Below are 25,813 nucleotides of genomic sequence, written 5' to 3'. Positions count from 1 at the left end.
CTGTGGTCAACTTACAGGTGAAAAGGGTCAAGTTTGTGGGCGGGGCTTCTGCTCTGGTTCACTTCTGTCCGGGAGCTGGTGACTCCATGTTTGATTGTTCTGCATAAACAGAGGAATAGAAATTACATATTTATTAAACCAGCCTAAATATTACAGTTTATACGCTGATAATTAAAATTGTAATATACCATAGAACAAGAAAATATTTAACAACAATAATTAAAAATATATATATTTTATAAATATTTTTTTTTCAATAAATGACCTCTTAAGGTTGTCGCCTGCCTCTCGCCCTAAGTAGCTGGGATCGGTTCCAACAGAAGAAACAACAATAATATAAAAGAGAATAAATAGAATAAAAGTATTCAAAACAAAATACAGATAAAAAACTGACAATATAAAAGGAATGGCACTAAAACAATTGAACAAAAATACAAAAAATAGAGAAAAAAAATACAGGCCAAGTGTTTTAAAGAATTAAATATTATTAACATTTAAAAAATGAATGTATTATAAATTCTAGCTGTATCTAGAATGCCGCTTTAAAAAAACAAAACATTATTATACTTCATAATTTGATCCTTTTTAATGGCAATTTAGTTGCATTCATTTTTTTCAATTTCATTTTAAAATTTAAAAATAAAAAAACAAAAAAAAAACAGAGTTAGCCTCAAACATATATTTTTTTATATTCCAATTCCCTCCCACTCACAGTTGTGACAGTTGAACCCAGTGAAATAAAAACATATCAGCAACATTGGTGGAAGTAATTGAGCTTGATTTCAAAGCTCCATGAGTTCAACAGATATTGAAATCCTCTCACAGCAGGACTTTTGTTCCTTCCTAAACACATGCTGACTTTATAGCTCAATGTTGTTCCAACACTCAATGAATTGAATAAATAATGCAAATCACTGCTATTTTGGCTTTTGGCTTTTTGATGTCTCAGATACTACTTGTTTTTTAACTAATAAATAACTATTTTACGATTCCTTCTAAGTGTCAATTCTTTTTATGAAAATATTTATTTCATATACCCCTCCATCGTTCGTTTTGACCCAGTGAGTTCACTCTTCAGTTTTCAACCACTCTATTTCTTTTCGGAGACGTTTTCTTCTTATTTCTGATGCATTTTTCCTGCCAGCTCAGCACATTTCGGACTCAGCTTACCTCTCCAATTGATTTGACACGCTGGATCAAATGTCCTTTTCATGATCGTCAAACTTTAGTAGGACTTTTATGGTCGTATAAAGTTTCTGCATGTTCGGTGCACACCGAATCAGTTCCTACATGAACGTCTCACTAAATGATAAAAAAAAATATTAGGCCATGCTTTGTTACAGTGTAACGACGGCTGATCTCCAGTTTCACTAATGCACCTTTGACAACATAATTTAAAACATATTTCTTCTTTTTTTTTGGCGTGTGTTTGTTGTTGGGTTTGACCATTTTCGAAAAGCATTCCGTCATCTTTAAGGATCTTCTAGGATTACTCGTGCGATTAAGAAGAAACAATTGAAAGAAAAGTTAGCTAGGTAAGCTAGTTAGCTTTAGCTAGTTAGCTTAAGTTATGCTAAGAGAGAAACTTCTCATTTACTACTAGATATGATAAAAGCGAAACGTGTTTAGATTTGAGCAAATCAAAACTCAAATTTATGCTGCTGTGAACAAAATCATATCTAAATAAAAGTAGCATTACATTAATATCGAATTCTTAGACAATTATTATCACCGATATCTACTGAAATTTATATTAATTTAGTAATATTTTGTATAAATGTAATGTGTTCTAACTTTTTTAGTTTTTTTGCAAAATATGGCAAATAAATATAATATAATAATTAATGATTTAAGGATGAATGTAACAGAAATCTTTAAAATATTTTTTTTAATTAAAAAGTGTTTAACTTTATTATTTACTATAGTTGTTTTCTGTAAATGTTATTCATTTTTTCATAAATCTGGTTTATAGAATTCATATGATTAAAAAGCAAAAAAGGAAACAAAAAAAACACAAAATATTCTTAAAATAGAATCTTAAAAAAATAATATATATATATAAATAACACTGATTTCATAAAAAAATATATATGTATAAAATGTTTACCTTCTTTTTCTATACTAGTCGATATTTTCCCCATTTTTATTTTTATGTCACAGAGAGAAACTTAATCGCACAAGCTTAAACTTGTAGGTCGAATAAATACAAATATTTTTGTTACATTAAATATAAGAATAAAATGAAATATCCATTATATATACAATTTAAGTTAAATTTCCTTCACCACCAAACCTCATTAAATCGCTGTTATTTAATGACCTAGTAATTTTATTATGGTTTTCTTTATGGAAAGTTGTTGACATTTATGGGTCACTATCTTGTGGGCAAGTTTGACTCATACTTTACAGGGTCAGTGGCCTCTGTGTAGCTTCTCTGGGCAGGGGGTGGGGGGACACTCTGGAAAGGTAGTGAAGTCATAACAATGATTCACTCACATGAACTGTGTATGTGTTTTTTTTTTGTGCAAAATACGTTAAATATTCACAACATTTCAGACGTTTGTTCAACACGAGTCAGTTTAGTAAACACGTGTCACGGAGGATGTCTGCTCTTGGCAGTATTTGACAAACACATTTTAAAAACGTGCACAGAGAAGAGTTGTGAGGAAAAACGTCCCGGTGGGTGACGCGGAGCAGTGCGTGGGTCTATTAAACACGCCCAATTATCATCATTATCACAACTCTACACGAACGCACTGGAGTCAAATGATCCCTCATGTGCTTCTTTGGATCTATAATCGTCCATTTGCACGGATGTGTTACACCGAGGCACGGGGGCCGCGCTGCCTCTTTGTTCCGCAGGCGCAACAGTTTTGCACAAACTTGCTGCTTGCATGGACCCAGAGGAAGCAGAAGAAAAAAAAAACCTGCGCAGAGAGTCTGACTTATGGTCAATTTAAGCGGGTTATTTTATTTTAATTCGATTATTAAGGAACACAAACGTCATCAATATGACTTATGGCTTTTTGGGTGAATATGATGATAAATAGCATCCAAATGGAATGAAACAAGATAACGCAAAAAATAAGCAATATAAAAATAAGAATCAAGTATTTAGGCAGCCATTAATGGCAAAGAAAAATTTTTAAATACATATCAACCCAACGCGAGAAGATGATACAATGTAATCTTTTGTGAACTTTACAATTAATAAAAATATTATATATGTCAAGATGAGGTTAGTGTCCCTGCAGTACTACTGAAAAAAAAACTGATGTTATGATATATATATATATGTATACATCATTGCAGTGTTGCTATGTTTTGTTAAGATATTTATTTATATTTATTTGTTCTTATAATATATATAGATATAGATATAACTTTATTGATCCCTCAGGAGGTCCTCTTTCGGGAAATTGTTTTATTGTTAGTTATTTTTATTAAATGTGTTATACATCATAACATCAGTCATACCATATCGTTTTATTATTAGCTTAAAGTATCTCAATCAGTGTTGTTAAAGTTACGGTTTAAAATAAGTTGTTATGAGTCTTTGTTATTATTAAACATAATTTAAACTGATGAGTTATGAGTTAATAAAACTGTCTTAGTTTTCCCCGACATAAAGATTTGTTCGCTCATCATTCACGGAAAAAAGTTCAACATTATTTACTATTGCGTTTTATAAAGTGCACAAATACATTTAACTCAGATGCATCCGAGGGGTTAAATTAATTTTAAGAACGATGACAACGTTGTTTTGTCATCCAAACTCACACGAATATATCAGTGTAGCAACAACGAGGCCCTAACAAAAGCGACATTTTAAAATAGCTCACTAATTCACCATTATTATAATTTATTAATGATGATAATAACATTTATACAATATAAAACGTCGTGATTTAATTTTAAAAATTGTTTTAGGTAATTTAAAATAAAATACATGAATAATACTAGTTTTTATAATTGATTAAATAGGGTTAAACACTTATAAAAAGTTTTATCAAATGCGGCTACAATCGAGTGTGTATCTGGATCATGTGACGTGATCATGTCATCAGGTCAGCAGCTCACCTGTCGATTGTTTTAGAGAACAGATAGCGATCAACTCCTTTTAATTGTTGCTTCTTTTTTTTTTAAAGCTGTGAAACGTTTCATGTGTTGCTTGTGACACAACAGGTTGACCCCCGTGAGGTCAGGGCCGACCCGCTGCCCGGCCAATCAGGAGTCCCCGTGGCCCGCCGGCTCGACCAATCAGAGAGCGCGGCACGGAGTCAGCGGGGACAGCGAGCGCAGATAAAATGTTTGACTCTCATCCATCCTCTCAGACATCCTCTCAATCCTCGTAGGAACTAAAACGCATCGCAAATTGTTTTTTTTTCGCCTACACCTGGGAGGACTGATCCGAGAACTCGGCGATCGATTAAGATTTAGACGCCGAAGGAAAAGGAGCAGACAAAAAAGAAGCAAAAAAAAAAGTGTTTGGCGGATTAAACCCTCGACTTCTTTGAGAGGTCAGGAGTTATGACGGCGATCGCTGGAGGTTTTACCAGAATGATGAGACCCACTCCACACCAGAACTACCCCAGAGGAGGATACTCTTTGGAAGGTATGGAAAACTTCGTTAAAAGTTGTCAAAGTTGACGTTAAACGATGATTAAATTTCAGTTAAAAGTTAGTGTGAAAATACTGTATATTTTAATTATATTTAATTTATATATTGCAAAGATTTTAACTTTAAATGTAAATATTTTAAAAGTTATTTAACTTTTGTTTTTTTTCTTCTCTTGCAGTGTCCACCCCGTTGGGACAAGGCCGTGTCAACCAGCTCGGTGGGGTCTTCATAAACGGAAGACCTCTCCCGAACCACATCAGACATAAGATCGTGGAAATGGCTCACCACGGTGTACGTCCGTGTGTCATCTCCCGGCAGCTCAGAGTCTCCCACGGGTGCGTGTCGAAAATCCTGTGCAGGTACCAGGAGACCGGGTCCATAAGGCCCGGAGCCATCGGAGGCAGCAAACCAAAAGTAGGTCCTTGCACTTTAAAAACGTTAAAAATACACTTTTAAAATAGTAAAAAATACATTTTTTAAAACGGGATATTTTTTTATAAAAATGTAAAATATTATAGTAAAATGTATTTTCTTAACTCTATTGAAGCAAAACGCATCTCCCGAGTTGGACAAGAAAATCGAGGAGTACAAACGAGAACACCCGGGAATGTTCAGCTGGGAGATCCGAGACAAGCTGCTGAAGGATGGAGTTTGCGACAGGAACACCGTCCCCTCAGGTAAACAAACAAAAACAAGGATTTAGTCACACGACTCTTGAATACAGTCGATTAATTTTTGCGCCTTTTCTCCTTCCCTTTTTCTTCGGATGTCAAGTGAGCGCCATCAGTCGTATTTTGCGGTTCAAGTTCGGAGGAGTTGGAGATGATGACGAGGATGATGATGAAGTGGTGAAAAGAGAGATGGAGGAAAACGAGTCCCGGACAAAACACAGCATCGACGGAATCCTAGGAGACAGATGTGAGTCTTGCTTTTCTATTTTTTTTTTGTGACATCTAACGTGGCAAAGATGAAATGTTATGTGGAGTAAACAGAGGGAAAGAACTGTGGTACTTTCACGTATTCAATGCTTTTATTTAACTGTTACATCAATACAAACGTTTTAACGTTTATTTGCGTTTAATACTTATGTACAGTCCTTTAATCGACTATTATAATTGTTAATATAGTTATTTTAAAGCCTCCTTTGTGTCAGCCAACGTTTTCTTTTTCCACTGAATAAACTATTGACTTCATTATTAATAACAAAATTCCACTATCTAAAAATAAATATAACTTTAATTTTTGTGTCATGTTATTATAATTATCGATTTGCCAGTTTTATATTAAACTGTAAAATTGATGCCATTACCTCTAATTTGTAAACAATATACACTGCCAATATATTATTATATTATGATGCAATTGTTGCATTTTATTTATAAATCAAATATTAGTTAAGATGCTAAATTAATGTAAAACATGCTTGTGAGACTGTATTACACACACTTTTTGCCTTGCATATTAAATATTATATTTCCAGCTATATTTATTATAATTTCTCAGAAATATAAATCTAGATTTCTTTTTGGTAAATTGCAAAAAACGTTAATTATTTTTTATTAACCATAGTAATTTGAATTGCATGGATTTTTTCAAACAACTTTAACAACTAGTATACAACAATTTAGTTTTTTATTTAAAGAAAAAATCTGTTACTTCAAGTAAAATGTTTACCACATGATAACAAGATTATTGCTGTATTAAATATAATTACAACTTTTATTGATCACCTAAACTTTATTAGTATAACAACTCCCATTTGTCTGCAAGTCTAATGATTATATAAAACAACACATTATTATGTATTATTACGCAAACTTATGGTCCATGTCGTGAGAGGATTAAAAACAATTCACCTAAGTGATAATTCAAATATTTGCCTAACTCTGAAGTCTCAGAATTAGTCTTTTTTTCTTCCTTCAAAAAATCCAATTGGACACTTGAGGATGAACTTCAGGGACAAAGCGCGGAGAGTCCATTGAAACTCACACCTCAGTTTGAGGCGCACAAAAGCCAAAGTGCAGTGAGCGGCTCAGTGGTGTACAAAAAGACGCCAGTGCCTTTCAGAGCAGGGGGAAGAAAAGAGAGAGAGAAAGCTGGGCTGACAAAAGATTGCTATAGAAGACATTATGAACTGGCAATGAGCGATGAATTATTCAGGGAACACACGGCCAAACTTTCTTTTACCGTTTATGAACCGGAATACCTGTTGATCTAGATGAGTTAGACGATGAACAAACTGATTAAGCAGCTTTTTTTTTTTTTATTTAAAAAAAAGTTTTTGTTGTTGCTTCTGTCGCACTGGTGAGTGTAACACACTGTGAGCTCAGGGAAACCCTTCTCGCCACTAGATTAAATCCAAACCTATTATTCCTTTCCACTTTCATCTCTGACAAAGTCCGCCCCTTTCCTTTCCGCCTTGGGGCGCACACATTCAGAGCAGATCTATGGCCACTTAGCTGTGTCTTCAGGCCCAAAACACTGACCACGAAGTTGTTGACTCTGATTCTTTGACCGCTCCGACTTAAGCATGTTCTTATTATTTCAGCCTAAACTCACCAAGTATGTTAGTTTGAATGTAAATACTTGTTATATTATCTCCGTCCGCCACAGTCAGCTACTATCCTCTATTCATATACACAGCGGCAGTATTTCTTTATTGCATGTCTTTGTGGAAGTGGTTGTTGTTTTTCCCTTTTATGGCGCCTCATTAGAATGTGAAAAGGGAGGTTTTGGGTACCAAGAGAGTGTCTTCTGGCCAAATATTGATTAAGTAGGTGTTTGTTGAGGCTATTGTTGTGCTGGAGAGAGGCCTGTTGCTCTCTGCCCCTTTCTCCTCTGACGCCATTGTCAGCTTTCCATAAGTGCTGAGATCAAAGCTGGCTCATTTAGATTTATTTGTCTGGGAAACGTGGAGTTTTTTTGGCGGAGTTTGGCGTAAACTGGGCAAGTCTTGGGTTTGCATAGCATTAGGGAGTCCTTGCTTTTTTTTTTTGGAGTAGACAGTTGATGAGAAATATCTAAATATCTTAATTAAAATTTGGAATTAGGTAAAAAAAGGAATACCATTTGGAGCAAAAGTATCACAATTATAGAAAGTTTGGAAGCATATATACATTTAATGTCTACATAAACATGATGATTTTATAAAAACTGAATAACAAATGAAAATGCCAAAATTTCAAGTACAAAGTTCTGCAACACACCTTAAATATCCCCAGGGGCCACATTATACACTGTGGCCGTTGTGAGGGGTCGTCATGGCTGAAAGAATAAAGACGTACAAGAAGAAAAAAAAAAGTGTTATTATATTATTATAAAATAAAGCCAAATAAGCTAAAAACTTTATAATAATTAATTAAATTTTCATTTGGAAATTTGCTAAAAAAAGAAAGAAAAGATAAACACTAAATACTTCAAAGAAGTAAAAATGTTTAAATTAATTTGATAAAAATGTATATACATATCAAATAAAAAATAAATAAAAAGTAAGCCGACAAAAACATTTCGACGAGAGCTTCAAAATACAGTCAAAGGGCCACAACTTTGACCGGGTCTACATTTGAAAGTCATCTAACCATCTAGGAATCAGCATTTTTACGACTGAAAATGTTTGTCCTCTTGACCCTTCCATTGAAATTATTACTGTTATTTGACTAATGAAATTCATAAAAGGCGAGTTAGCCACTCTTGCGTTAGCCGTTTATGGCAGCGGGGGTGAAAGGCAAAGGGAAAGAAGCAAGGGGGAAGAAAGCTCAGAAATGCAAACAGTCAAAGGGATAACTTTTCTTTAAAGGGGATCCTGCGGTGCCAAATTGAATGAAGCCAGTTCTTTCAAATGTGCCATGGTGAACGCAGTCAACATGTAATAATTGGTTTCATTGAGGTGCATTCCAACAATCTGCTGCCATTCTCCGGCTTCCTTTGTGCCGCGGCAGGCAAATAGCCCGGGGGACAGGAGGAATCAAGTGCTGACAAAACATGAAAGATTTAGCTGCTTTTGTCGCCGGGGCTGAGTAGGACTTTGTTTGTGTAAATAAACTGAGCTAGTGGCTCCCTGTGACTTTGGGTTTTTGAGGGTGACACAGTTGCAAGGTGTATTCCCAATGTGCGTACCCACTAAACTAATCCAATTTTTGTTGACTTTAAGGGGGGAAATTAAACAGTTGAGTGAAGGGGGTGGGGGACACGCCACGATACAAAGAGACTAATCAAAAACATATCCAAAGCTCACTTTCCATTTCCCTGATTGTGATTTTAATGATAACTTAAGTGGGCATGTATCTGTTTCTAATTCCCGGACTCATTCAGTCGACTCTCTACTTCAAAAAGTAAATTGAAAGTCCACACATGCTGATCTGCAACTGAATGCCGAGTCTATGCTTCATTAAAGCCTCTTTCTCCACTGGGGCTCGCATTGTGATCCCACCAATATCAATTCAAAGGACAATTAATGAATTCAGACCAACTTTGAAGTAATGAGCCGGGGTCCTGCCCCGAGCCGGCCCCTCGACGCTGATGTACTCTCCGCATTCTCCCCACTAACCCCATAGATACTGCCGAGTGACTACAAGAGGACGAGGAGCAATAGAAGGTCAAGGGGAGCAGCCCCGTTGGAAAAAAAGAGTTTTCTTCTCCTTTGCGAGTATTAGCTGAGCTAAACTCTGTGATGGGGAGGATAAAGGCGAGGGAAGAAAAAAAGAGTCAGGGGCGATGGACTCTGTAAAGACGAGCACAATAGGACAGATAATTGAGTAAAGCCAGACAGTGTTGTCAATCACTTAACTTTGTTTAGCCTCCGTTTTATGGAGCCCTTCCCTTATAGCATGGTAATTCTCAAACTTCCCGAGCAAAGCACCTTATGAAAATTTGTTTTTTAAAAAACATACATCACTATTTACAAAACAATAATATGCATCTCTCCATGGGAACTACTGTGAGAAGCTAAAGTGACTGTATCCTATTAATACGCTCACATCAGGGAATAGTAAGACAGACAATCGATTTTCTTCCCCAATCACCACCGACTGGTTCTGTTTCATATAAACAAGCTTTTTTTTTTATTTCCTCAATGATCTGAGAGCAGTCATGTCTTATAAAGCCTGATCTAGCTGCAGAACCACAAGAAATAACAAACATCTTGAGCTGCCTTGAAAAAGATCCGTCCTTTTTTTCTTTTTTTTGTACCGGTTCCCAAGTTTCAGAATCAAGTGTTTATGGAAATATTTAGACTTAAAAATTCCAAATATTATTGTTCAACTATATGACTGTCCATCACTGCGAGAACATACCAAGGTAATCCTAAAACAATGTGTGAAAGCCTCTTCAGGCGCGCAAAGGTTGTGAATTCTGTCTAAAACGACCCAAGACACTTGTGGTAAAGGTGCACAGATGAGGGGGGTAGAAGGAATGTAATGATTTCTTTCCTCTCTGTGGACCGCCTGTGAAGTTTGGTCAGTAGGGTCAGCGGTGAGGTTGTGTTAGCAGCATAGCGGTGTAAAAGTTGCGAGAAGGTCAGGGGCCAACCTCGGGTCACTTGACTGTTAAAACTATCAGGCCCCGTGAAGGAGGTTACGATAATGTTTGGCCTCCTAAATCCCCGAGCTCGCTTGGAGCGCATCTTCCGTCGCTAGCATAGCAAGGTAGTCCGGTGTTTCGCTAGCTTGTTTGGTTACACTTTTGCCGCTAAGTGTCCATTTGAGTGGAACGTGTGGCAGACTGGCGTGTTGCTGCCGCCCCGCGAGGGTCCCATACAGATGCTTTGTGTCTGCCCCGAGGGTGGAAATGCCACCGTGAAACTGTCACCTAACTGAACCACGGTGGAACTAAATAATAACCACCTCATGCTGGGCCTGCATAATGGCCACACAGAGCTGTTTGCGGCCTTTTGTCTTACATCACCAGCATAATCGAGGGATACATCGTTCAACGTCATATCACCCGTTATTTCTTTGTGCCGACCTCCTCTGGTTATTGACATCATTTTTTTTCCCTTCACATCATCATCTTCCCTCTTATTTCCCAGGCAGCTGCAGGTTCCCGGGGGCTCTTTAGCAAGTCAAGTGAGCGGCCCACTCACCGCCATTCTAACTATTAACCCCAGCTGAGTCCATAAGCTGTCAGTTAACCATTCTTTTCCTCCATCTGCTCTGGCCCTACAAGGCCCGCCAATATTTTATTCAGTGGCCTCCTCTCACTATGAGCTCTCGGCTGAAAAGGTCTGATCTACTTCCCTGGTCAAATAACTAGTTCATTTGTCTTTTCTGCTCTTTGTTTTGGGTTGAGAACACATGTCACCAGCTCAATTACCTTCTCTATTAACAACCCTTGGAGGAAGGGCTCGTCAGTTCCTACCAGACACTACCATAACTCTTGCCTTTTGCCCTGGCTCTCTTGAACGCAACTGCTTAATCATCCCCTTTTCACTTTCCAACGTTATTTTATTTGTTCGATATCTTCACGTTTCCTTGCCAAAGCCTGTCAAAGAGAAGATACATAATGATCACAAACAAAAAAGCCAAAAGATAAAAGACTTTTGTCCCTCATAAAAGGACACATTTTTTTGCCTTTCAACGGCATAAGAGTATGTTTTAACTTTAAGCACATTTAGGGAGAGAACGTTTTTGTGATCTCACAACATTAAGCAATGGCAGAGAGAGGTAACTAAAGCAGCTGCTAAAAATCTAACTGAAAACCAGATGTACAAAAGTCTAGTTTTATATGACATCAAAATATAATTTGAGTATCTATTGATGAAGATAAAACTAGTCGTATTAGTAGTAACAAAACAAATGTTGATACGAAAAGATAAATTCTTGACTTAAAAAAAATCCTTTTAAGTTATGCCTACTAGCTTCTTATCGCAAACAATAGAGAGATAAAAAAAACCACACCAGACAAAAGCTTATGTCTCAAGGTATTCATCCAGAACCTGTTGAGCCCACTTGTTGAACACTGCAGCAGAAATACATCTTATAAACAATCTAAATTATGTTACCGTTTTCTAATCTGAATATTATTATACCATTTCTTAATTACTGTTTACTCGTGTCTCCGCTTTGAAATGTCGGTTTGAGGGATAATACCGCAGCCCTAATCTCCGCTTCAGGGATGATAATATATCTTTCAATTAAGATTCTTGTCCGAGCTGCAGCTAGACTGTGAGCGACTGTGGAGTAATTTCAGCTCCAGCGCGGCTTTAGCTCCAGCGTAAAATTTGATTTGGGTGTTTAAGTAAGAAGGTCGAGGCCTCCTTTTGTGCGTTTTGGTATCCTCCTTTGGTGCTTGTTGTGGGGAAAAAGTGTGGGAACGGCCTGCTCCGAGAGGGATGTGTCCAAAGTTGTCGAGGGAGCGAGTGTCCACTTTTCAGGATGACCTTCAGTCAGACTCCTTTTGCCTGGCACTCACGACAGCATCCTCTTCAGGTGCCCCCGGCCTCGCATCCCCTTCTTCATGTCAACTCCTCAACTGACCCATCCCCCTACTCAATGTCCCTCAGGCTGTTGAGGGAGGGGATGAAGGAGTGCACCCCTGCTGTGCCCCTCCAAAGCCCCCAGTGGCCCTTCTCTGGACCCCATTGTGCCCTCCCTTCTTTCCACCCATCATTCCCCCACTCAGTCTCTTGGCCCTACAGCCCCCCATCTCATCCTACCACCCCCTCCCCTGCTGGGCAGGTGACAAGCTCCTGAATGCCGGCTCTGGCGTCCCTGATGGCTCCTACAGATGGAGCGTGGTAATCGGACCAATAGAGGCCTGCCACAGGCTTTCCCCACTATGATACAAAGACTTGGCCACATCACTTCCATAAAAAAAGACAGAGAGAGTGAGAGAGGAAGAGTGCAGAGGAGAAAACTCAAGGCAAAGGATGACAAAAGCAACTCTGTCATGTGCCATTAAGGGAGAGTCTGTGACTGTGAGTGTTTTCTCTCTCCTTACTAAATATACAGTGGAGGATAGAAAAGGAGGGACGGACAGAGATCCACCCCGATCACAACATGAGGGGCCAATGGAACGCAAATTATCTTTTGAATTTATCCTTTTGAATCTCCGGAGATTTGGTAGAGAAAACATTTGTTAACGGCGTTCAATAAACCCCGCTTTCCTTTAGATGGTATAAACTTTGCTGGCTGGTGCCGGGCTCACGCCAGCATGGCGCCCTGACATAATGAAGAGCTGAAGAGACTGGCAGTCTGAGGGCACTACCAGCATTCCTCAAGACCAAATCCGTGTGAAATGCCTGGTCAGACTGGCCACCAGCATTTCCGGATAGGCTCTAGGCTGGGATAGATTCCTCCCACCCCCCCCAGTTAGTCTGACTTTGCGCTTTTTAATTAAAGCTTTAAATCTGGATGGCGACGTGGGCTGTGTGCAAGATTCTGGCTGAAATCGTATTGTAGCTCGTCTCCGTTTCGAGATATTCCTTTTCAACATAAGCAAAGGCGCTTTTTTTTTTCTAAAAAGGTGCAGTGAACCCTCCTCGCGGGCAACTTGTGGATTTGTGACTAGAATCTTTCACTAAGGAGCCCATCTGCGTTCCCCACATTGATAAAGAGCAGACGTAACAGATGCATGTTTGTGAGTCGTTGTTTGACGGAGAAAGAAATGGGGGGGATCGCAGACATGAAATTGGGGACAATGAGTGGCTGTCACGGTAGTTTGTGATGCCTAATCATTATTTAATAGACGAGTCACCTCCCCCCTGGATGAAGCAATAGTCCTTCAGTCTCAACTCTCAGGCCTTTATTGATTTCGGCCTTCTGCTGAATTAGTCTCCAAAAGTGGTCTCCAAGTTACGCACTCGCTCTCTCCTACCATCAACTGAACAAATAGATTAAGAACCACCTGCAAAGGGGCTGTCTGTCTTTTACCATTGAGCCCCATTGGAAGTGCACAGCAAAGCAAAGAATCGGGGAGACACAGTGCCCCCAGGCGATAGATGCCCTGGAGGGATCTGGTACTCTTTAATCCATGTTCAAGCAACCTCTAGCTTTTGATCCCTTCAGGAACGTCTAAGGATTTATACTCTACCAGTGGAGGTCTAAAGTGCTACGTGTTGCATTCCCTTCGGTTCCTGATCTTTCATTAGTATCACAGCTACATTAAGTTTAAAGATATGACACTATCTCTGGCAGCTAACAATGGTTTGGGTTTTTTCTTCAAAAAACTGAATTATAAAAGGGATTACCAACATTTTGTGTACATTTTAAAGAAAAATAAGCTGATGTTCACATCCTGGGTTATATATTAATGTTTTTTCTTGTTTTTTTTTTTCCAGCAAGTCACTCGGACGAAGGTTCAGACGTAGACTCGGAGCCTGGTCTGCCCCTGAAGAGGAAGCAGCGACGCAGTCGTACCACGTTCACCGCCGAGCAGCTGGAGGAGCTGGAGCGAGCCTTCGAGCGCACACACTACCCCGATATCTACACACGAGAGGAGCTGGCTCAGAGGGCCAAACTAACAGAGGCTCGGGTGCAGGTCAGTAACTTAACAGGGGAGCCTTCAAAACTATCTGTGACCTTACATATACGTGTCATGTGGGTGTTAAATTGCCATGAGATGTTGCCACGCATTCCATACATCGATTAGACACATTAGACCCCCTCTTCCCGACGTCCCTCGACCTCATGTCAGACACTCTTCTACACGTCCAGACAAACACCGCTCTACACACTGAGCCCACTGTGTACGGGCACACTCTTATTTTTGTAAGGGCTATCTGTTTAGGAGGGTTTGTAAAGATCCTCAAATACACGCCTCTTTCACATAATGTGCTAATGTGGGCTATAATAACTGTAACGGCCCTCTGGCGTTATCTGAACCCAGTGACATGTCGTATCAACAAAGATGTGATGTCTGCAGTTTGACTTTCACGTGATAAGATCCATATCAGTTCTTCTGTGTGAGGCACTGGGGCCTCACACACATAAGCACACATAAGCATAAGTGCAGGGGGAAGGAGTTGTTCCCTTTGTGATCTAGGAATAAAAAGAGTAACCTTGTTTTCTCTCCTTTCAGGTCTGGTTTAGCAACAGGCGAGCTCGCTGGAGAAAACAAGCAGGAGCCAATCAGCTCATGGCTTTCAACCACCTCATTCCTGGTGGTTTCCCTCCATCTACAATGTCAGGCCTTCAACCGTATCAGCTGTCGGAGAGCCCCTACCCTCCCACTTCCATATCCCAAGGTAGGAAAACGTCGCTGCTTAGCCATAGTTCTGAAAACTCAAGTAATGTTTGACGTGTTCAAATGACGCTCAACGATATTCTCACTTCTTTGTTATGATTTGCAGCATCGGAGCCAGGAACAGTTCATCGACCGCAGCCTCTGCCCCCCACCTCCGTTCACCAGACCGGACTGAGTTCGCCTCCGAGTTCCCAGGACTCCGCTTACTGCTTGTCTTCGGGACGCCACAGCTTCTCTGGATATTCAGACAGCTTCGTCACATCGACAGGACACAACAACACTGTAAACCCGGCCATCAGCAACGGCCTCTCGCCACAGGTACGTGATCGGATTCTCTCTTAGCATCAGAATATGCCTTGCATTGTAGCCTTAGATATCGGTAGCTTTCTCTGGTACTTATGTAGACGAAACATGAGTATCATTGAAACTAAGGTGCTTCGGGTATTCAGTTAAATAAGCCAAATATTTTCCACGATAGATTATTGTGCTACACAAGTAAATTATAATGTTGTACCTTGTATTTTGTTAGCATGCAGAAAGCCAAGACAAAGACATTTAGTTGTTTACGAACACCATATGAACTGATAATGAAAATACACAAACACAAAACCTCGTCTCTGACCCTCGACGGTCTCGACAAAGAACTTGTTAGCCCGAAACATCTTGGCCGGTCATATTTGTTTAGCCTGATTGGTAACTTGATGATTTCAAGAGGTTCTCAATGTCAATCTCGGCGTCTCTGCGGAGGCAGACGGCCGTGGACATCACTGATGAGATATGAACGTCAGACGATGACACAGATCAGAAGTGAAAAGACAATTATGGCCGATTACACACTCATCACCGTCCATCAGCGGCTCCCGACCAGCGCTGAAGATGGACTAACAGGCGGAAAACGAGCTTTTAACAGCCACAAAGGGTGGCTAGCTCGCACGCAATGCATGCTGGGTATTAATTCCCATGAGAGGGCATATCAGACTTCTGTCAAGCACTGATAAAAAAAAGTCCTCGGGCAGTCGTGTTTGTCTGAATGTCAAAGTGTGTGGCGGCAATCGGCTAAGAACTTGAAGAGCAAGTTTTATACGCATCTAAGAGATGCTCACTTTATAACAGCGGGGCATGTGTCGGCCAAAGGTGCCGCGGCCGCACGTATGTTTTCAACATTAACCTCCGTGTGAAGCCGAGACGGACAGCTCATCTTGCACTGGCTGGAATGTTGTGTCGGTCTGGAATTCCAATCACCAAGTGTTTAGAGCCGTTAATTGATTGGAATGAAGAAATATGTCCGCTTGTAATATACTGTGTAATTTATGCAGATGACTCACTGTTGGCTAATTTATTTTAATTTGTGCGTTCAGTGCAGCTGTTTGACTGGAGATTGTGAGTTGGTTTTAATAGCTCCGGCGGAGATGTAATTATTTTAAGTTAATCACGAGGGGAAAGTGAGGTATATACATGTTTTAATAGCATCAAGACAAAGGTACTAAATATTGTATTTATTCTAAAAAGCAAGTTTAGTGGTTTTAAGGTGCCTACTAGCAAATGGGTTAGTATGTTTTGCATCTTTCACCTGCAAATTCAGCATCACATCCATTGACAGTACCGTAGTTTCATATTTTTATTGGCTAAAAAATATTATTAGAGGAGTTGGATGTTGATTTAGTGTTTCCCCTGTGGTTCGGGGTCCAGGCTCCTCGGAGCTGATCTGGTCGCATACCTAAAGAATCCTTTCTCACCAAGGAAGCGAGCGGCTGGGATTTGCACCCCCCTGAGACCTAATCTGCGGAACAACCTCAAAACAGACACACGGCTGCTGTTTCATTTGAGGAGACAAACATAGGAAAAAAAAAAAAAGTTGAACATGAGTTTTTAGTAATGGTGTTGCAAAATAAGGGCCTTAAGTAGAAGTCATAGCTTCACTTACTACCTAGTTAAAGTGTTTGTCATCAAGTTGTTTTTCTCATTTCTCTTGTTTTTCCTTGCCTTAAAAAGTTCATTTTATGTCACTATCAAGCAAGCAAAAAAACGGAAAAGGAGAAAAAAAAAGTTGAAAGATTTCTTTCCCTTCACTTTAACACTCTATAGTTAAACAGGTTAATTTTCAACTTAAGGTCACAGGCCGTAACTCTTTCACCGAGACTCTCTCAAATCGTATATTTTAAATATATTTTCATGACTCTCTTTCTCACGCAAACCTGCTGCAGCTGTTCACGATGTATCACTGATACCCTGCACCCCTGACATCAGAGCGAAAAAAAAAAGAAGCTTACTACACATGTGCCTGCGTCTACACACTCTTGTGCGCAAGGGAGAGACACGGACTGTTGTGAACACCGATCCAGAGACAAAGCTCCCACTCACACTCCCACACCTATTGTTCCCACATACCCTTTGGCCTCTTTACCCCTGGCCTCAAAGGACACAGTGGTTTTAAGACATCAGGAGAAAGTGAGGGACCTCATTTTTATTGCTTTCACACACACACACACACACACACAAACACAGTCACAGTCACACACGCACACACATCCACACAAATATTTAGTTTTCTATAGTGAATACATTTGATTTGTTATTAACTTTGATTTATTTAATGCGTCATCATTTTGGGAAAGCAGCCAAGCAATGAATCAGCATGAGGAGATCTTAAGTTGTTGTCCATCAGGGGTGTGGCTGGATGGTGCATTCGAGGAAGTGGTATCTGTGTGTTCTGGGAAAGAAAGAGCTGAGCCAAAGGGCAAATCTTTTAGCTTATTTTTCTAGCCAAGTTACTACACTTTTTGGAAGGTGCGGGAAAGTTTACTAGGGAGTAAATGCTCGTCCTTGATCTGGATGAGGGTCTCTCGATACAGATATTGTGGACTAACAATCTTCATCTCTATTCCTGCCTACAGGTGATGGGCCTCTTGAACCCAGGCGGCGTACCACATCAGCCCCAAACTGACTTTGCCTTGTCCCCGCTGACCGGAGCACTGGAACCCAACGCCAGCATGGCCGCCAGCTGTCAGCGACTGGAGGCCTTACCGGGCCTGACCAGCATGCCCACGCTTCCCAGCACCCAGTCTTACTGCCCTCCCTCCTACGCCTCGCCAGCCTACGCGGTGGACCACCACCCGTCGTACCAGTACGGCCAGTACAGTCAGAGCAAGGTAAGCTTCGTAATCGCCGCAATTTAAAACCAAAATATATATATAAGTAGCAGTGGAATATAGAAACTAAGGGTCCTGATCAAGCGGTTTATTTGTCGTAACTTAAACTCCACCAACCTAAAAGAAACCCCTTCTGATGAGCAAGAGTCTCAAATCACCCTCACTCCGCCTCCACGCTCTTGAGGTTTCTTCTGTTTACCGAACCATCCACTTAACCTGACGGAGGCTCTTAAACCAACACACACATATATTTTGCGCTCTCCTTCCATGACCCCGTGGTGATGAGCTCGCCCACTTGGCCCAGCCATGTGATGAAACCCCCCCCCCCCCCCCCGTGTAACAAAGATAGCGACCTAAATGTAAGGAGCCACTTCCTAAAGCGTGTTTGACAGCGGGGAGGGGTCTGCGTGGGTCAGAGCTGTGTTTTGTTAGCGCTGATCTGAGGTACACTACTGCATTTTGACTCTCCCATCAGTGGCAACATCTTGATGTCATTAATTTGGACCGTCCTGGGAGAGAGAGAGACCACTTGTAGCTTTTTTTTTTTTTTTGATTTGCCAAATGTGTGTATATTAAAGCTCAAGAGTGTATGTGTGTGTGTGTGAGGCTCTTTAGCAGGGGGCTAGTATGGCCCTCGGCAGGCTGAGATTAGAACCATGTGTCCCACTGGAGGTCAGATCCAAAGTTGTTATTGATCAGTGGAGCAGAACCAGGATCAGGCTTGGCACTAGCCTTTTCAGATTTGGTCAAGTTGTTATTTGGGTTGTAATGAAAATCTTTATCTGAAAGAGGGAGATTTCCACGTGTATTTTAAGATTAAATAAGTGTTTTGCAGCATCTGAACTTGCATGGTAAAGCCCCTCACTCACACAAAAATACGGCCCAAAATGATAGCTTTAGAACTGAAACCTCCCTGTTTGGGTTCAACAAGATTTGAAAATAACAAAAAAAATATCTTCATTGACTCGCCTCAAATCCATCCCTGTTGTGCCCTTATACAGTATGTCTCCTAACAATATTCCGCACCCGTCTAATCCAATTTTGTTCTTCCTCAGGTGCCTTTCATCATTTAACTCTCGGAACACAACAAACTTTCCCACCAGCATCCTTAAGAAGATAAAGTCAAGAAGCTGATCGTTCGAGCGGTCCGAGCTGTTCCCCACACGACCGGCACAGACGGACACATCGTTCTTGTGATGAGAACAACCGGAACGTTTGATACATCTTGTTAAAACGACGGGACGTCGCTTTAAAAAAAAGGAAACAAAAACAAAAGAAAGGATGTTTCTGTACTTCGTAAGCTGGATCAGACTTTTTAAACAAGGTTGTTTAAGTTCCACTCCTGTTGAGGGTACGACACGTCCTCGTGAAGATTAAACTGGATTAGAAATAATTGCTCCTTATTACATTCATTTGGTATCGACGTGGAAGAAATTGAAATATCATGGCGTGAAATAACCACAATAACCCAAAGAAGTGCAATACATTCATACCTCAGTAGATGGAACAAAGGATCAAATGACTGCGATCTTTCGTTTATATTTTTTGGTTGTACGCACTGACCAATCAGGGGAAATGGTTGACTTGTATTCTGGATGTTAATAAGCCAAAAAGGAAAAGAAAAACTCTGCCAGTTACACGATCTTCTATTCTTTTTTTCTTGTCTTAAATTGCCTTCCATGAGAAACTTCTCGATTCTTATTTATTTAGTCTTGTTTGTATCTTTTTGTTTATTTTTTTTATTATTATAATGGATACTCTTAAGAGCCTCAACATGTCTTATTCATTTGTCATGATTCATATTTTCCTTTTTGTTTCTTTCTATTATTTTTCATTCTTCATAAAATGATTTTGTTGTAAATGTTCTGTGTATGATACAGCACTATTGACTATTTATAATAAACTATATGAAAACTTACACACAGGTGATTTTTGCAGTGTTTTTCTTTCATAGAAAAGTGGTCAACAGAGCACATTTTTACATCCTCATTCACTGAGAAGACAAGGCAAGGACGGAATAAGGCCAAAGAAGTTGTATGTTTCTGCTGTAATATTAAGGTAAAGCAGTGGCAGGATAATACATTTTCAGTATTTTTTTTAAACCGTATTTAAAGTCATGTTAATTACTCAACAAAACAATTCAAAATATAGAAACTTAAGTTGCATGTTTCAATGTTTAAATGCATTAGATACATTCTATCTATAAAATTGACGTTAACTGCTAGGACCACATTACTAGTACCTTTGTACACTTTTATTGAATAAAAAAAAAGAAAGGTTTTGCCATTTCTTTAAGCAAGATATATATATATATATATATATCTACTATCTTTTAATGTTAATACAAGAATTAGATGAGAAAATATGACTTTACATAGCATTAAATATACAAGTATTATACATAGTTTTAACTTTAACAGACAATATTTGATAAACATTAACATCAGCTGTTATCATGATGTGTGATCTGTATGTTTAACAACCTTTCTATTACATTAAAATGAAATCAGACTATTGATGTATAATAACACTCGTCTCTTTATAGCTTAACATGTTTTCAGTACATTTAAAAAAACACCAATTAATACCACAGCCAAGTCCCCTAGGAAAATACACTTTTCACAACAGATAGTAGACTATATTTAGATAGATTTAAAACTTGCTGGGAACTTTTATAGATGTATTCGCCATTGATTAATAACACAATTTTCTCAACAAAACATCTAAGCGTAACATTCAGCCCTTCCCGACTACATATACATAGATTTAACTTGTTAAATACTTTTTACAATCGTTAATTTAATTTAACCTTTTTGGGAGTATTTCTGGTTCCTCAAAATAATTGGATAAAACTACTGAATTATATCTCATTACATTATCAAACTGGATATTTTATTTCACTGTATTTACTATTCTAATTTAAATTAATTATTTTTTTTACTTTTCTACTTTAATAAAACTTATTTTCTTCATCTCATCTTTCGGCCTTGCCAGCCCCTTATAGCCGTCACAGAGAATAGTGTGGCCCCTGTACTGAAAAGTCAATTAAAGTGAATATGTTTCGGATATGGAATTCAAATAAATGTATTTACCACACATGAGAGCATTCTCATGGGTAGAAATTGTAACTTTTTTGCATGTTTAGAATTATTTTTTTTAACCTGGGTTCCTATGGAATGGATACAATTACTTGTTTATAAGGCTAATAAATTAGTAGTTCAAATTGTAAGTTGTTATCGAACATTTTTAAGGATGGATTCTTTTAGAGATGTCAAACTATCTCAAGCTGTTGCAGTGCATGACAGAACGAGTGATTCCATCCAATAAACAGCCATTGATATAATAAATATTAACGATGATTCTCGTTGTTTTTCTTCTATTTCAACACTGCTCTTCTGTTGGACACAACCTTGACTAGCATGAGCACTAAATCATGCATATATGAGCGCTCCTTTTGGACAAATTCCTTCTCTCTGGGGGCTCCTTCACACCCACTAATGACCAAAGCAGACGTGCTGTAAATTATATAAGCACAGTGGCCCACAGACACACTTGGGCATCAGTCACTGACACGGCTGTGCAAAGTTCACAAGCTTTCAACTTCAGTGCCGAACACAAATGAAAACACTGTTCCAGCAGTTGGCAGATTCCGCAAAAGGTTACAGACAACAACAATGAATTTTAGCCCCTTCCCCCCCACCTTCTGGGAGTTTGTAGGATCCCGAGTCCAGCTGTTCGAGTCATTCATGTTTCTGCAGTTTGAAGTATAAAAAAGTGAGATTTATTTAAGTCAAAATTACAGAAACACACCAAAGTAAAAATTAAAAAATGAAACTAACATTTTTTTTAAACAGTTTGTTTGTATTCCACTTTTTTTTTTTTTGATGACGATTGGTTCAACTATTTATTCTCACAAGTGATGACATTGTCTTGGAGGACTGTGATAAAAGTTAAAAGGTTTGGAGTGCCAGTCAAGCAGCAACACACTGGAGACAACTTAACCTTTGACCTCACCACGCTTTGAAATGAGCAGACTACTTGACCAGGCTGACAACGATCTGCGAGTTGCAGCAGCTTTCAAAAGAGCCCAAATTGATAGTGAAAGGAAAGAAAGGATTTTTTTTCTTCTTTCCCTTTTCAAAGGCCTGCGAGCATACAGGACCAAAAAAACGGCAAAATAAAAGTACGATTGCTTTAAGTAGAATCAACTTTTATTTCTAAGTTAAATCTAGTTAAAGATTATACAATAGTTACTCCAACAACTGTGTTTCAGGGGCATCATTAGGCAACCCCCCCCAGATTAAATAGTTTATTATTATTTATTTATTTTATATTATAAATTATTATTAAATATAAAGTAATGGATATTCTCCACTCTGAATTTTACCTAAACGAAAACTCAACTGAATCTTTTAATTGTATTTTGTGTTGGTTAAAATTATATTTTCTTCTTAAAATAAAAATAAAAAATCTGAATTATTATTTTTTATTTCTAAGTGGATCGTGGGATGTTGATTTGAGATGCTGTCGTTTTTAGTGGTAGGGTCAGGACTGCAGACTGCCTGCATATATTTCACTACATTCTTTCTTGATTTGATCAATGAATGTTAATTCTGATTCGTCAGTGTACGCACATTTACTTTACATCCTGCCTCTTGTTTATGTGTTAGTCTATTAAAGTATGTCATTTTTTTATTCTTTTTTTAATCGTAAGTCCATTAATATTTGTTGACAATTATATATATATTAAAATGCTTAGGTTAAACATTAGCATCATTATATATGTCAACAGGAACCTGGTTTCAGATCAAGTAAACCATCAGGCCACAAAGAATGTAGAGTCTCTGGTGTTTTACAAGTTCTGTGTACAGAACCTTCCAGAATAAAATGGAAAATAAATAAACCAAAGCACTCTATATGAAAACTATAGGAAACTAAATATGAAATACGTTTTCTTTGGTCTGGCTTTAACCTAAACTAAATCACAATATAAAAACCTTAATGTTTTAATTTTAATGTTTTTTGTGTGGCAAAAAAAAAAGTTTTTTCTAAATAAAAAATATTCTTAATAATCTTTATAGAGAACAGCAACAGCAAGTGGAGGGCTTGACGCTGTTCTGCTGTTTTTAGTGTGGCCTAGCGGTAGGGTCAGGACTGTAGACTGTCTGCATAGATTGCTCTGCGTTCTCTACGTTGATCAACAAATCTTATCTCTTTGGAAGTGCACCGTACCTCCACTGCACCTCCTGCCTTGTATTCATGCGTTTATCTGTACAAGTGCTTTGTTTTTGTTTTTCTCATCTTAAGTCTGTGAAAAATCATTGACTTCTTTATTACGTAGCTTAGCTTAAACATTAGCATCTTTATAGATGTCAACACGAACCTACTTTAATATTGAGCCAACATTCATTGGGCCACAGTAAATAACTTGGCGAGCCAGATTTAACCCCTTATTCTCTGGTAGTTTCACAAGTTTCTGTGCACTCTTGTTTGGCTCATGGTTGTTTCAAGTATTTTATATGCAAATTTATCTCTGTTGTTTCCTTATTTTCTTTGAAAAAATACTTGAAATTGGAGTTTGCAAAGCTGCTTCACTCCCTCCATTTAGAATAAAAGAAAGTAAATCAAAAACCTTTTTAATAGTGACATGTTGTCCCTCCCATTGTGCCTCTTGAACTGATAGAATGCCAAACTAAAAATAGAATTTTTCATCATGTGGTGGTCGGGGCTCTATCATGTAAGTGCTTCCTTATCAAGCATTTCCTAAAACGCAGAAGGTCTCCTCGGGTTCTCCATCATTCTTTTTTTCTTCTCCCCCTTCCCGTTTGTCCTCTGCACGTAAAATGGAAACCATAAACGGAACAGACTTGCTTTCACTCGTCTCCAGATGTCAGCAGGTTTTCGAGGATGCTGGCACAAGCGGACCACGGGGCAATCTTTCCAGCCTCGAGGAAAACCTTCGCAACTCCAGCGGCGTCTCCGGAGGCAGGCAGAGTTACGACGGCGCTTATTTATACATTCTGTTTGTCATGCTGTTCTACGGCTTCCTCGCGCTGACGCTCTTCTGCAGCGGCGATGAAAGAAAAGGCGATCTGGAAGAGGAGAATGCGAGCGGCACCGGGAGGTTCGCGCGAGAACTCAACGCGGGCCACATGGCCGAGCTGGCCTTTGAAGACGAGAGCGCCCTGAGAGTGGATTTCTCTAAATACTAGTAGGAAGCATATTAACACACGAAGATGTTTTGACAGTCACGAAGCCAGGAAAATGTCAGAGCACACTACTCAAACCGAGACCTGCTTGTGATTTCAGAAAAAAAAAAAGTTCATCCCACTACCTCACCCCCCACCCTTTACTTCTCCCTCGAGCCGACAATCAGAAATGTCACGCATGCAGGTCTGCTGGACTGCCTCTGATGATCTGAGCGAGGGGTGGAAACATGGAGAAGTGTGGGTCAATGGCAGGCAGGAATCTCCTCCTGTGAGGCCCAATCAGGATCAATAACACCGGGGGTTTTCGGACATGCAAACGCCACGGGGAGCCAGACATACATTTGGAGAATTGATGGCTTGGACACCTTACTACTACACATGTCCCATTCTTAACCACGTATTTTCCTTTGTCTCTCGCCACGGCTAATAAAAAAAAACATTGCAAAGGAACACCTTTTATTGCCTCACCGCATCACAATGTTAGATCCACTCGGAACATTAACCGGGAATTAAAAAATAAGAATGACACAGAGTTGGTTTTGATTAGCACGAGCTCCGCCGCAGCCACTCGGACCAAAAGCGACATTCCTTTGCCATTACAATGTAACTGATCTTTGAGAGAGTCGACGCGCAGCCCCAAACTTTCGGTGACCCCACATGATCTAAGTTTACAAAGCTGTGACGAAACGTGAACCCCCTGGCACCGGCCCGCCGAATTAACTCCAATTGCGCGTTTTTTGGGGCTCGGCGAGCAGATCTTGACGCAAACACACGCTTCTAATTTGCACCAACCGACCTACGAAATTAGGAGGAGGAGCAGCTGGTGGTGGACGCAGGCTCTGAGATGATGATGATTTCGAATGATTGACCGACCAAATAGGAGCATTAGGTATACAAACGCAATCCAGGGTCAGGATTTGTCAGAGCTGATGGGTCTTCTCTAATTGAAACTATCCTACCCCTGAGGTACAGCGTGACCCGGGGGGGCAACACCGAGATCCCTCTTCTTCCCCAGATAATTAAGAACTTGTCCTCTTTTCCCTTGAAGTGCCATATCGGAGTCAAGGGGGTCACCTAATGAAGACCTAAAACGTGCGCTCGAGTAGACGAATGGTCAATGTCCCTAGAATAAACATGTCAGGTTTACAATTAAAGATTGTCGTTTGAACCCAGGAGTATCAATGTCTGTATTCCATTTTAAGACATTTTGTTTAATCAGAAACCTTGAAAATCTGCATTTTTACGTACGAGTGTTTGATATTTGGTGGTGTCCTCAATTACCACCTGGATCCAAAAATGATTTGAAGGTAAACATGCTTTCCAATTGTGCACATAGCTATCAATATATGTTTGAAAAAATAGGGATCGATTTATATGGATCAAAACAGGGTAATATTATTGGTTTAGAAAATTGGTGCAAACAAACCTGGTGGCGGTATGCATTATTTTAACTTCATATGGTTGAGAGTAAATATATATTTGTATGATTAAAAAAAAAGAAGGGGATTTTAATCTTTTTTTCTTTTTATTATTTAAACCAAAAACAAACAGCATTGTTATTTTCCTTCATATACCCACAAACCATTGCCACATTAACGCTAGCTACTCCATTAATGCTAGCTACTGTTTGTCAAATTCCTTTTAAAATATTACAA

General features: G+C 39.3%; 1 protein-coding gene across 1 annotated transcript; it reads left to right on the top strand.

Annotated features, from left to right (window-relative positions):
* Window positions 1–4,384: 4,384 nt before the first annotated feature.
* LOC148063360 (paired box protein Pax-3-like) lies at window positions 4,385–19,906 on the top strand. The gene is made up of 9 exons (XM_087810552.1): window positions 4,385–4,615; window positions 4,800–5,035; window positions 5,169–5,298; window positions 5,396–5,539; window positions 13,896–14,095; window positions 14,636–14,801; window positions 14,907–15,118; window positions 17,695–17,949; window positions 19,005–19,906. The coding sequence occupies exons 1-9, from the start codon at window positions 4,531–4,533 to the stop codon at window positions 19,020–19,022; spliced, it is 1,446 nt and encodes a 481-aa protein (XP_087666678.1). The 5' UTR covers window positions 4,385–4,530; the 3' UTR covers window positions 19,023–19,906.
* The last annotated feature ends 5,907 nt before the right edge of the window (window positions 19,907–25,813 follow it).

This window comes from Callionymus lyra, chromosome 16, assembly GCF_982586985.1.
Source record: "Callionymus lyra chromosome 16, fCalLyr1.hap1.1, whole genome shotgun sequence".
Lineage (NCBI taxonomy): Eukaryota > Metazoa > Chordata > Actinopteri > Syngnathiformes > Callionymidae > Callionymus > Callionymus lyra.
This window is presented reverse-complemented; position numbering and strand designations above follow the sequence as displayed.

Excerpts from the sequence above, each read along its gene's own strand:
- LOC148063360 (XM_087810552.1), top strand. The coding sequence starts at position 4,531 with ATGACGGCGATCGCTGGAGGTTTTACCAGAATGATGAGACCCACTCCA. Across the intron at positions 5,540-13,895 it reads CGGAATCCTAGGAGACAGAT|CAAGTCACTCGGACGAAGGT; the intron begins GTGAGTCTTGCT and ends TTTTTTTTCCAG. Across the intron at positions 15,119-17,694 it reads GCAACGGCCTCTCGCCACAG|GTGATGGGCCTCTTGAACCC; the intron begins GTACGTGATCGG and ends TCCTGCCTACAG.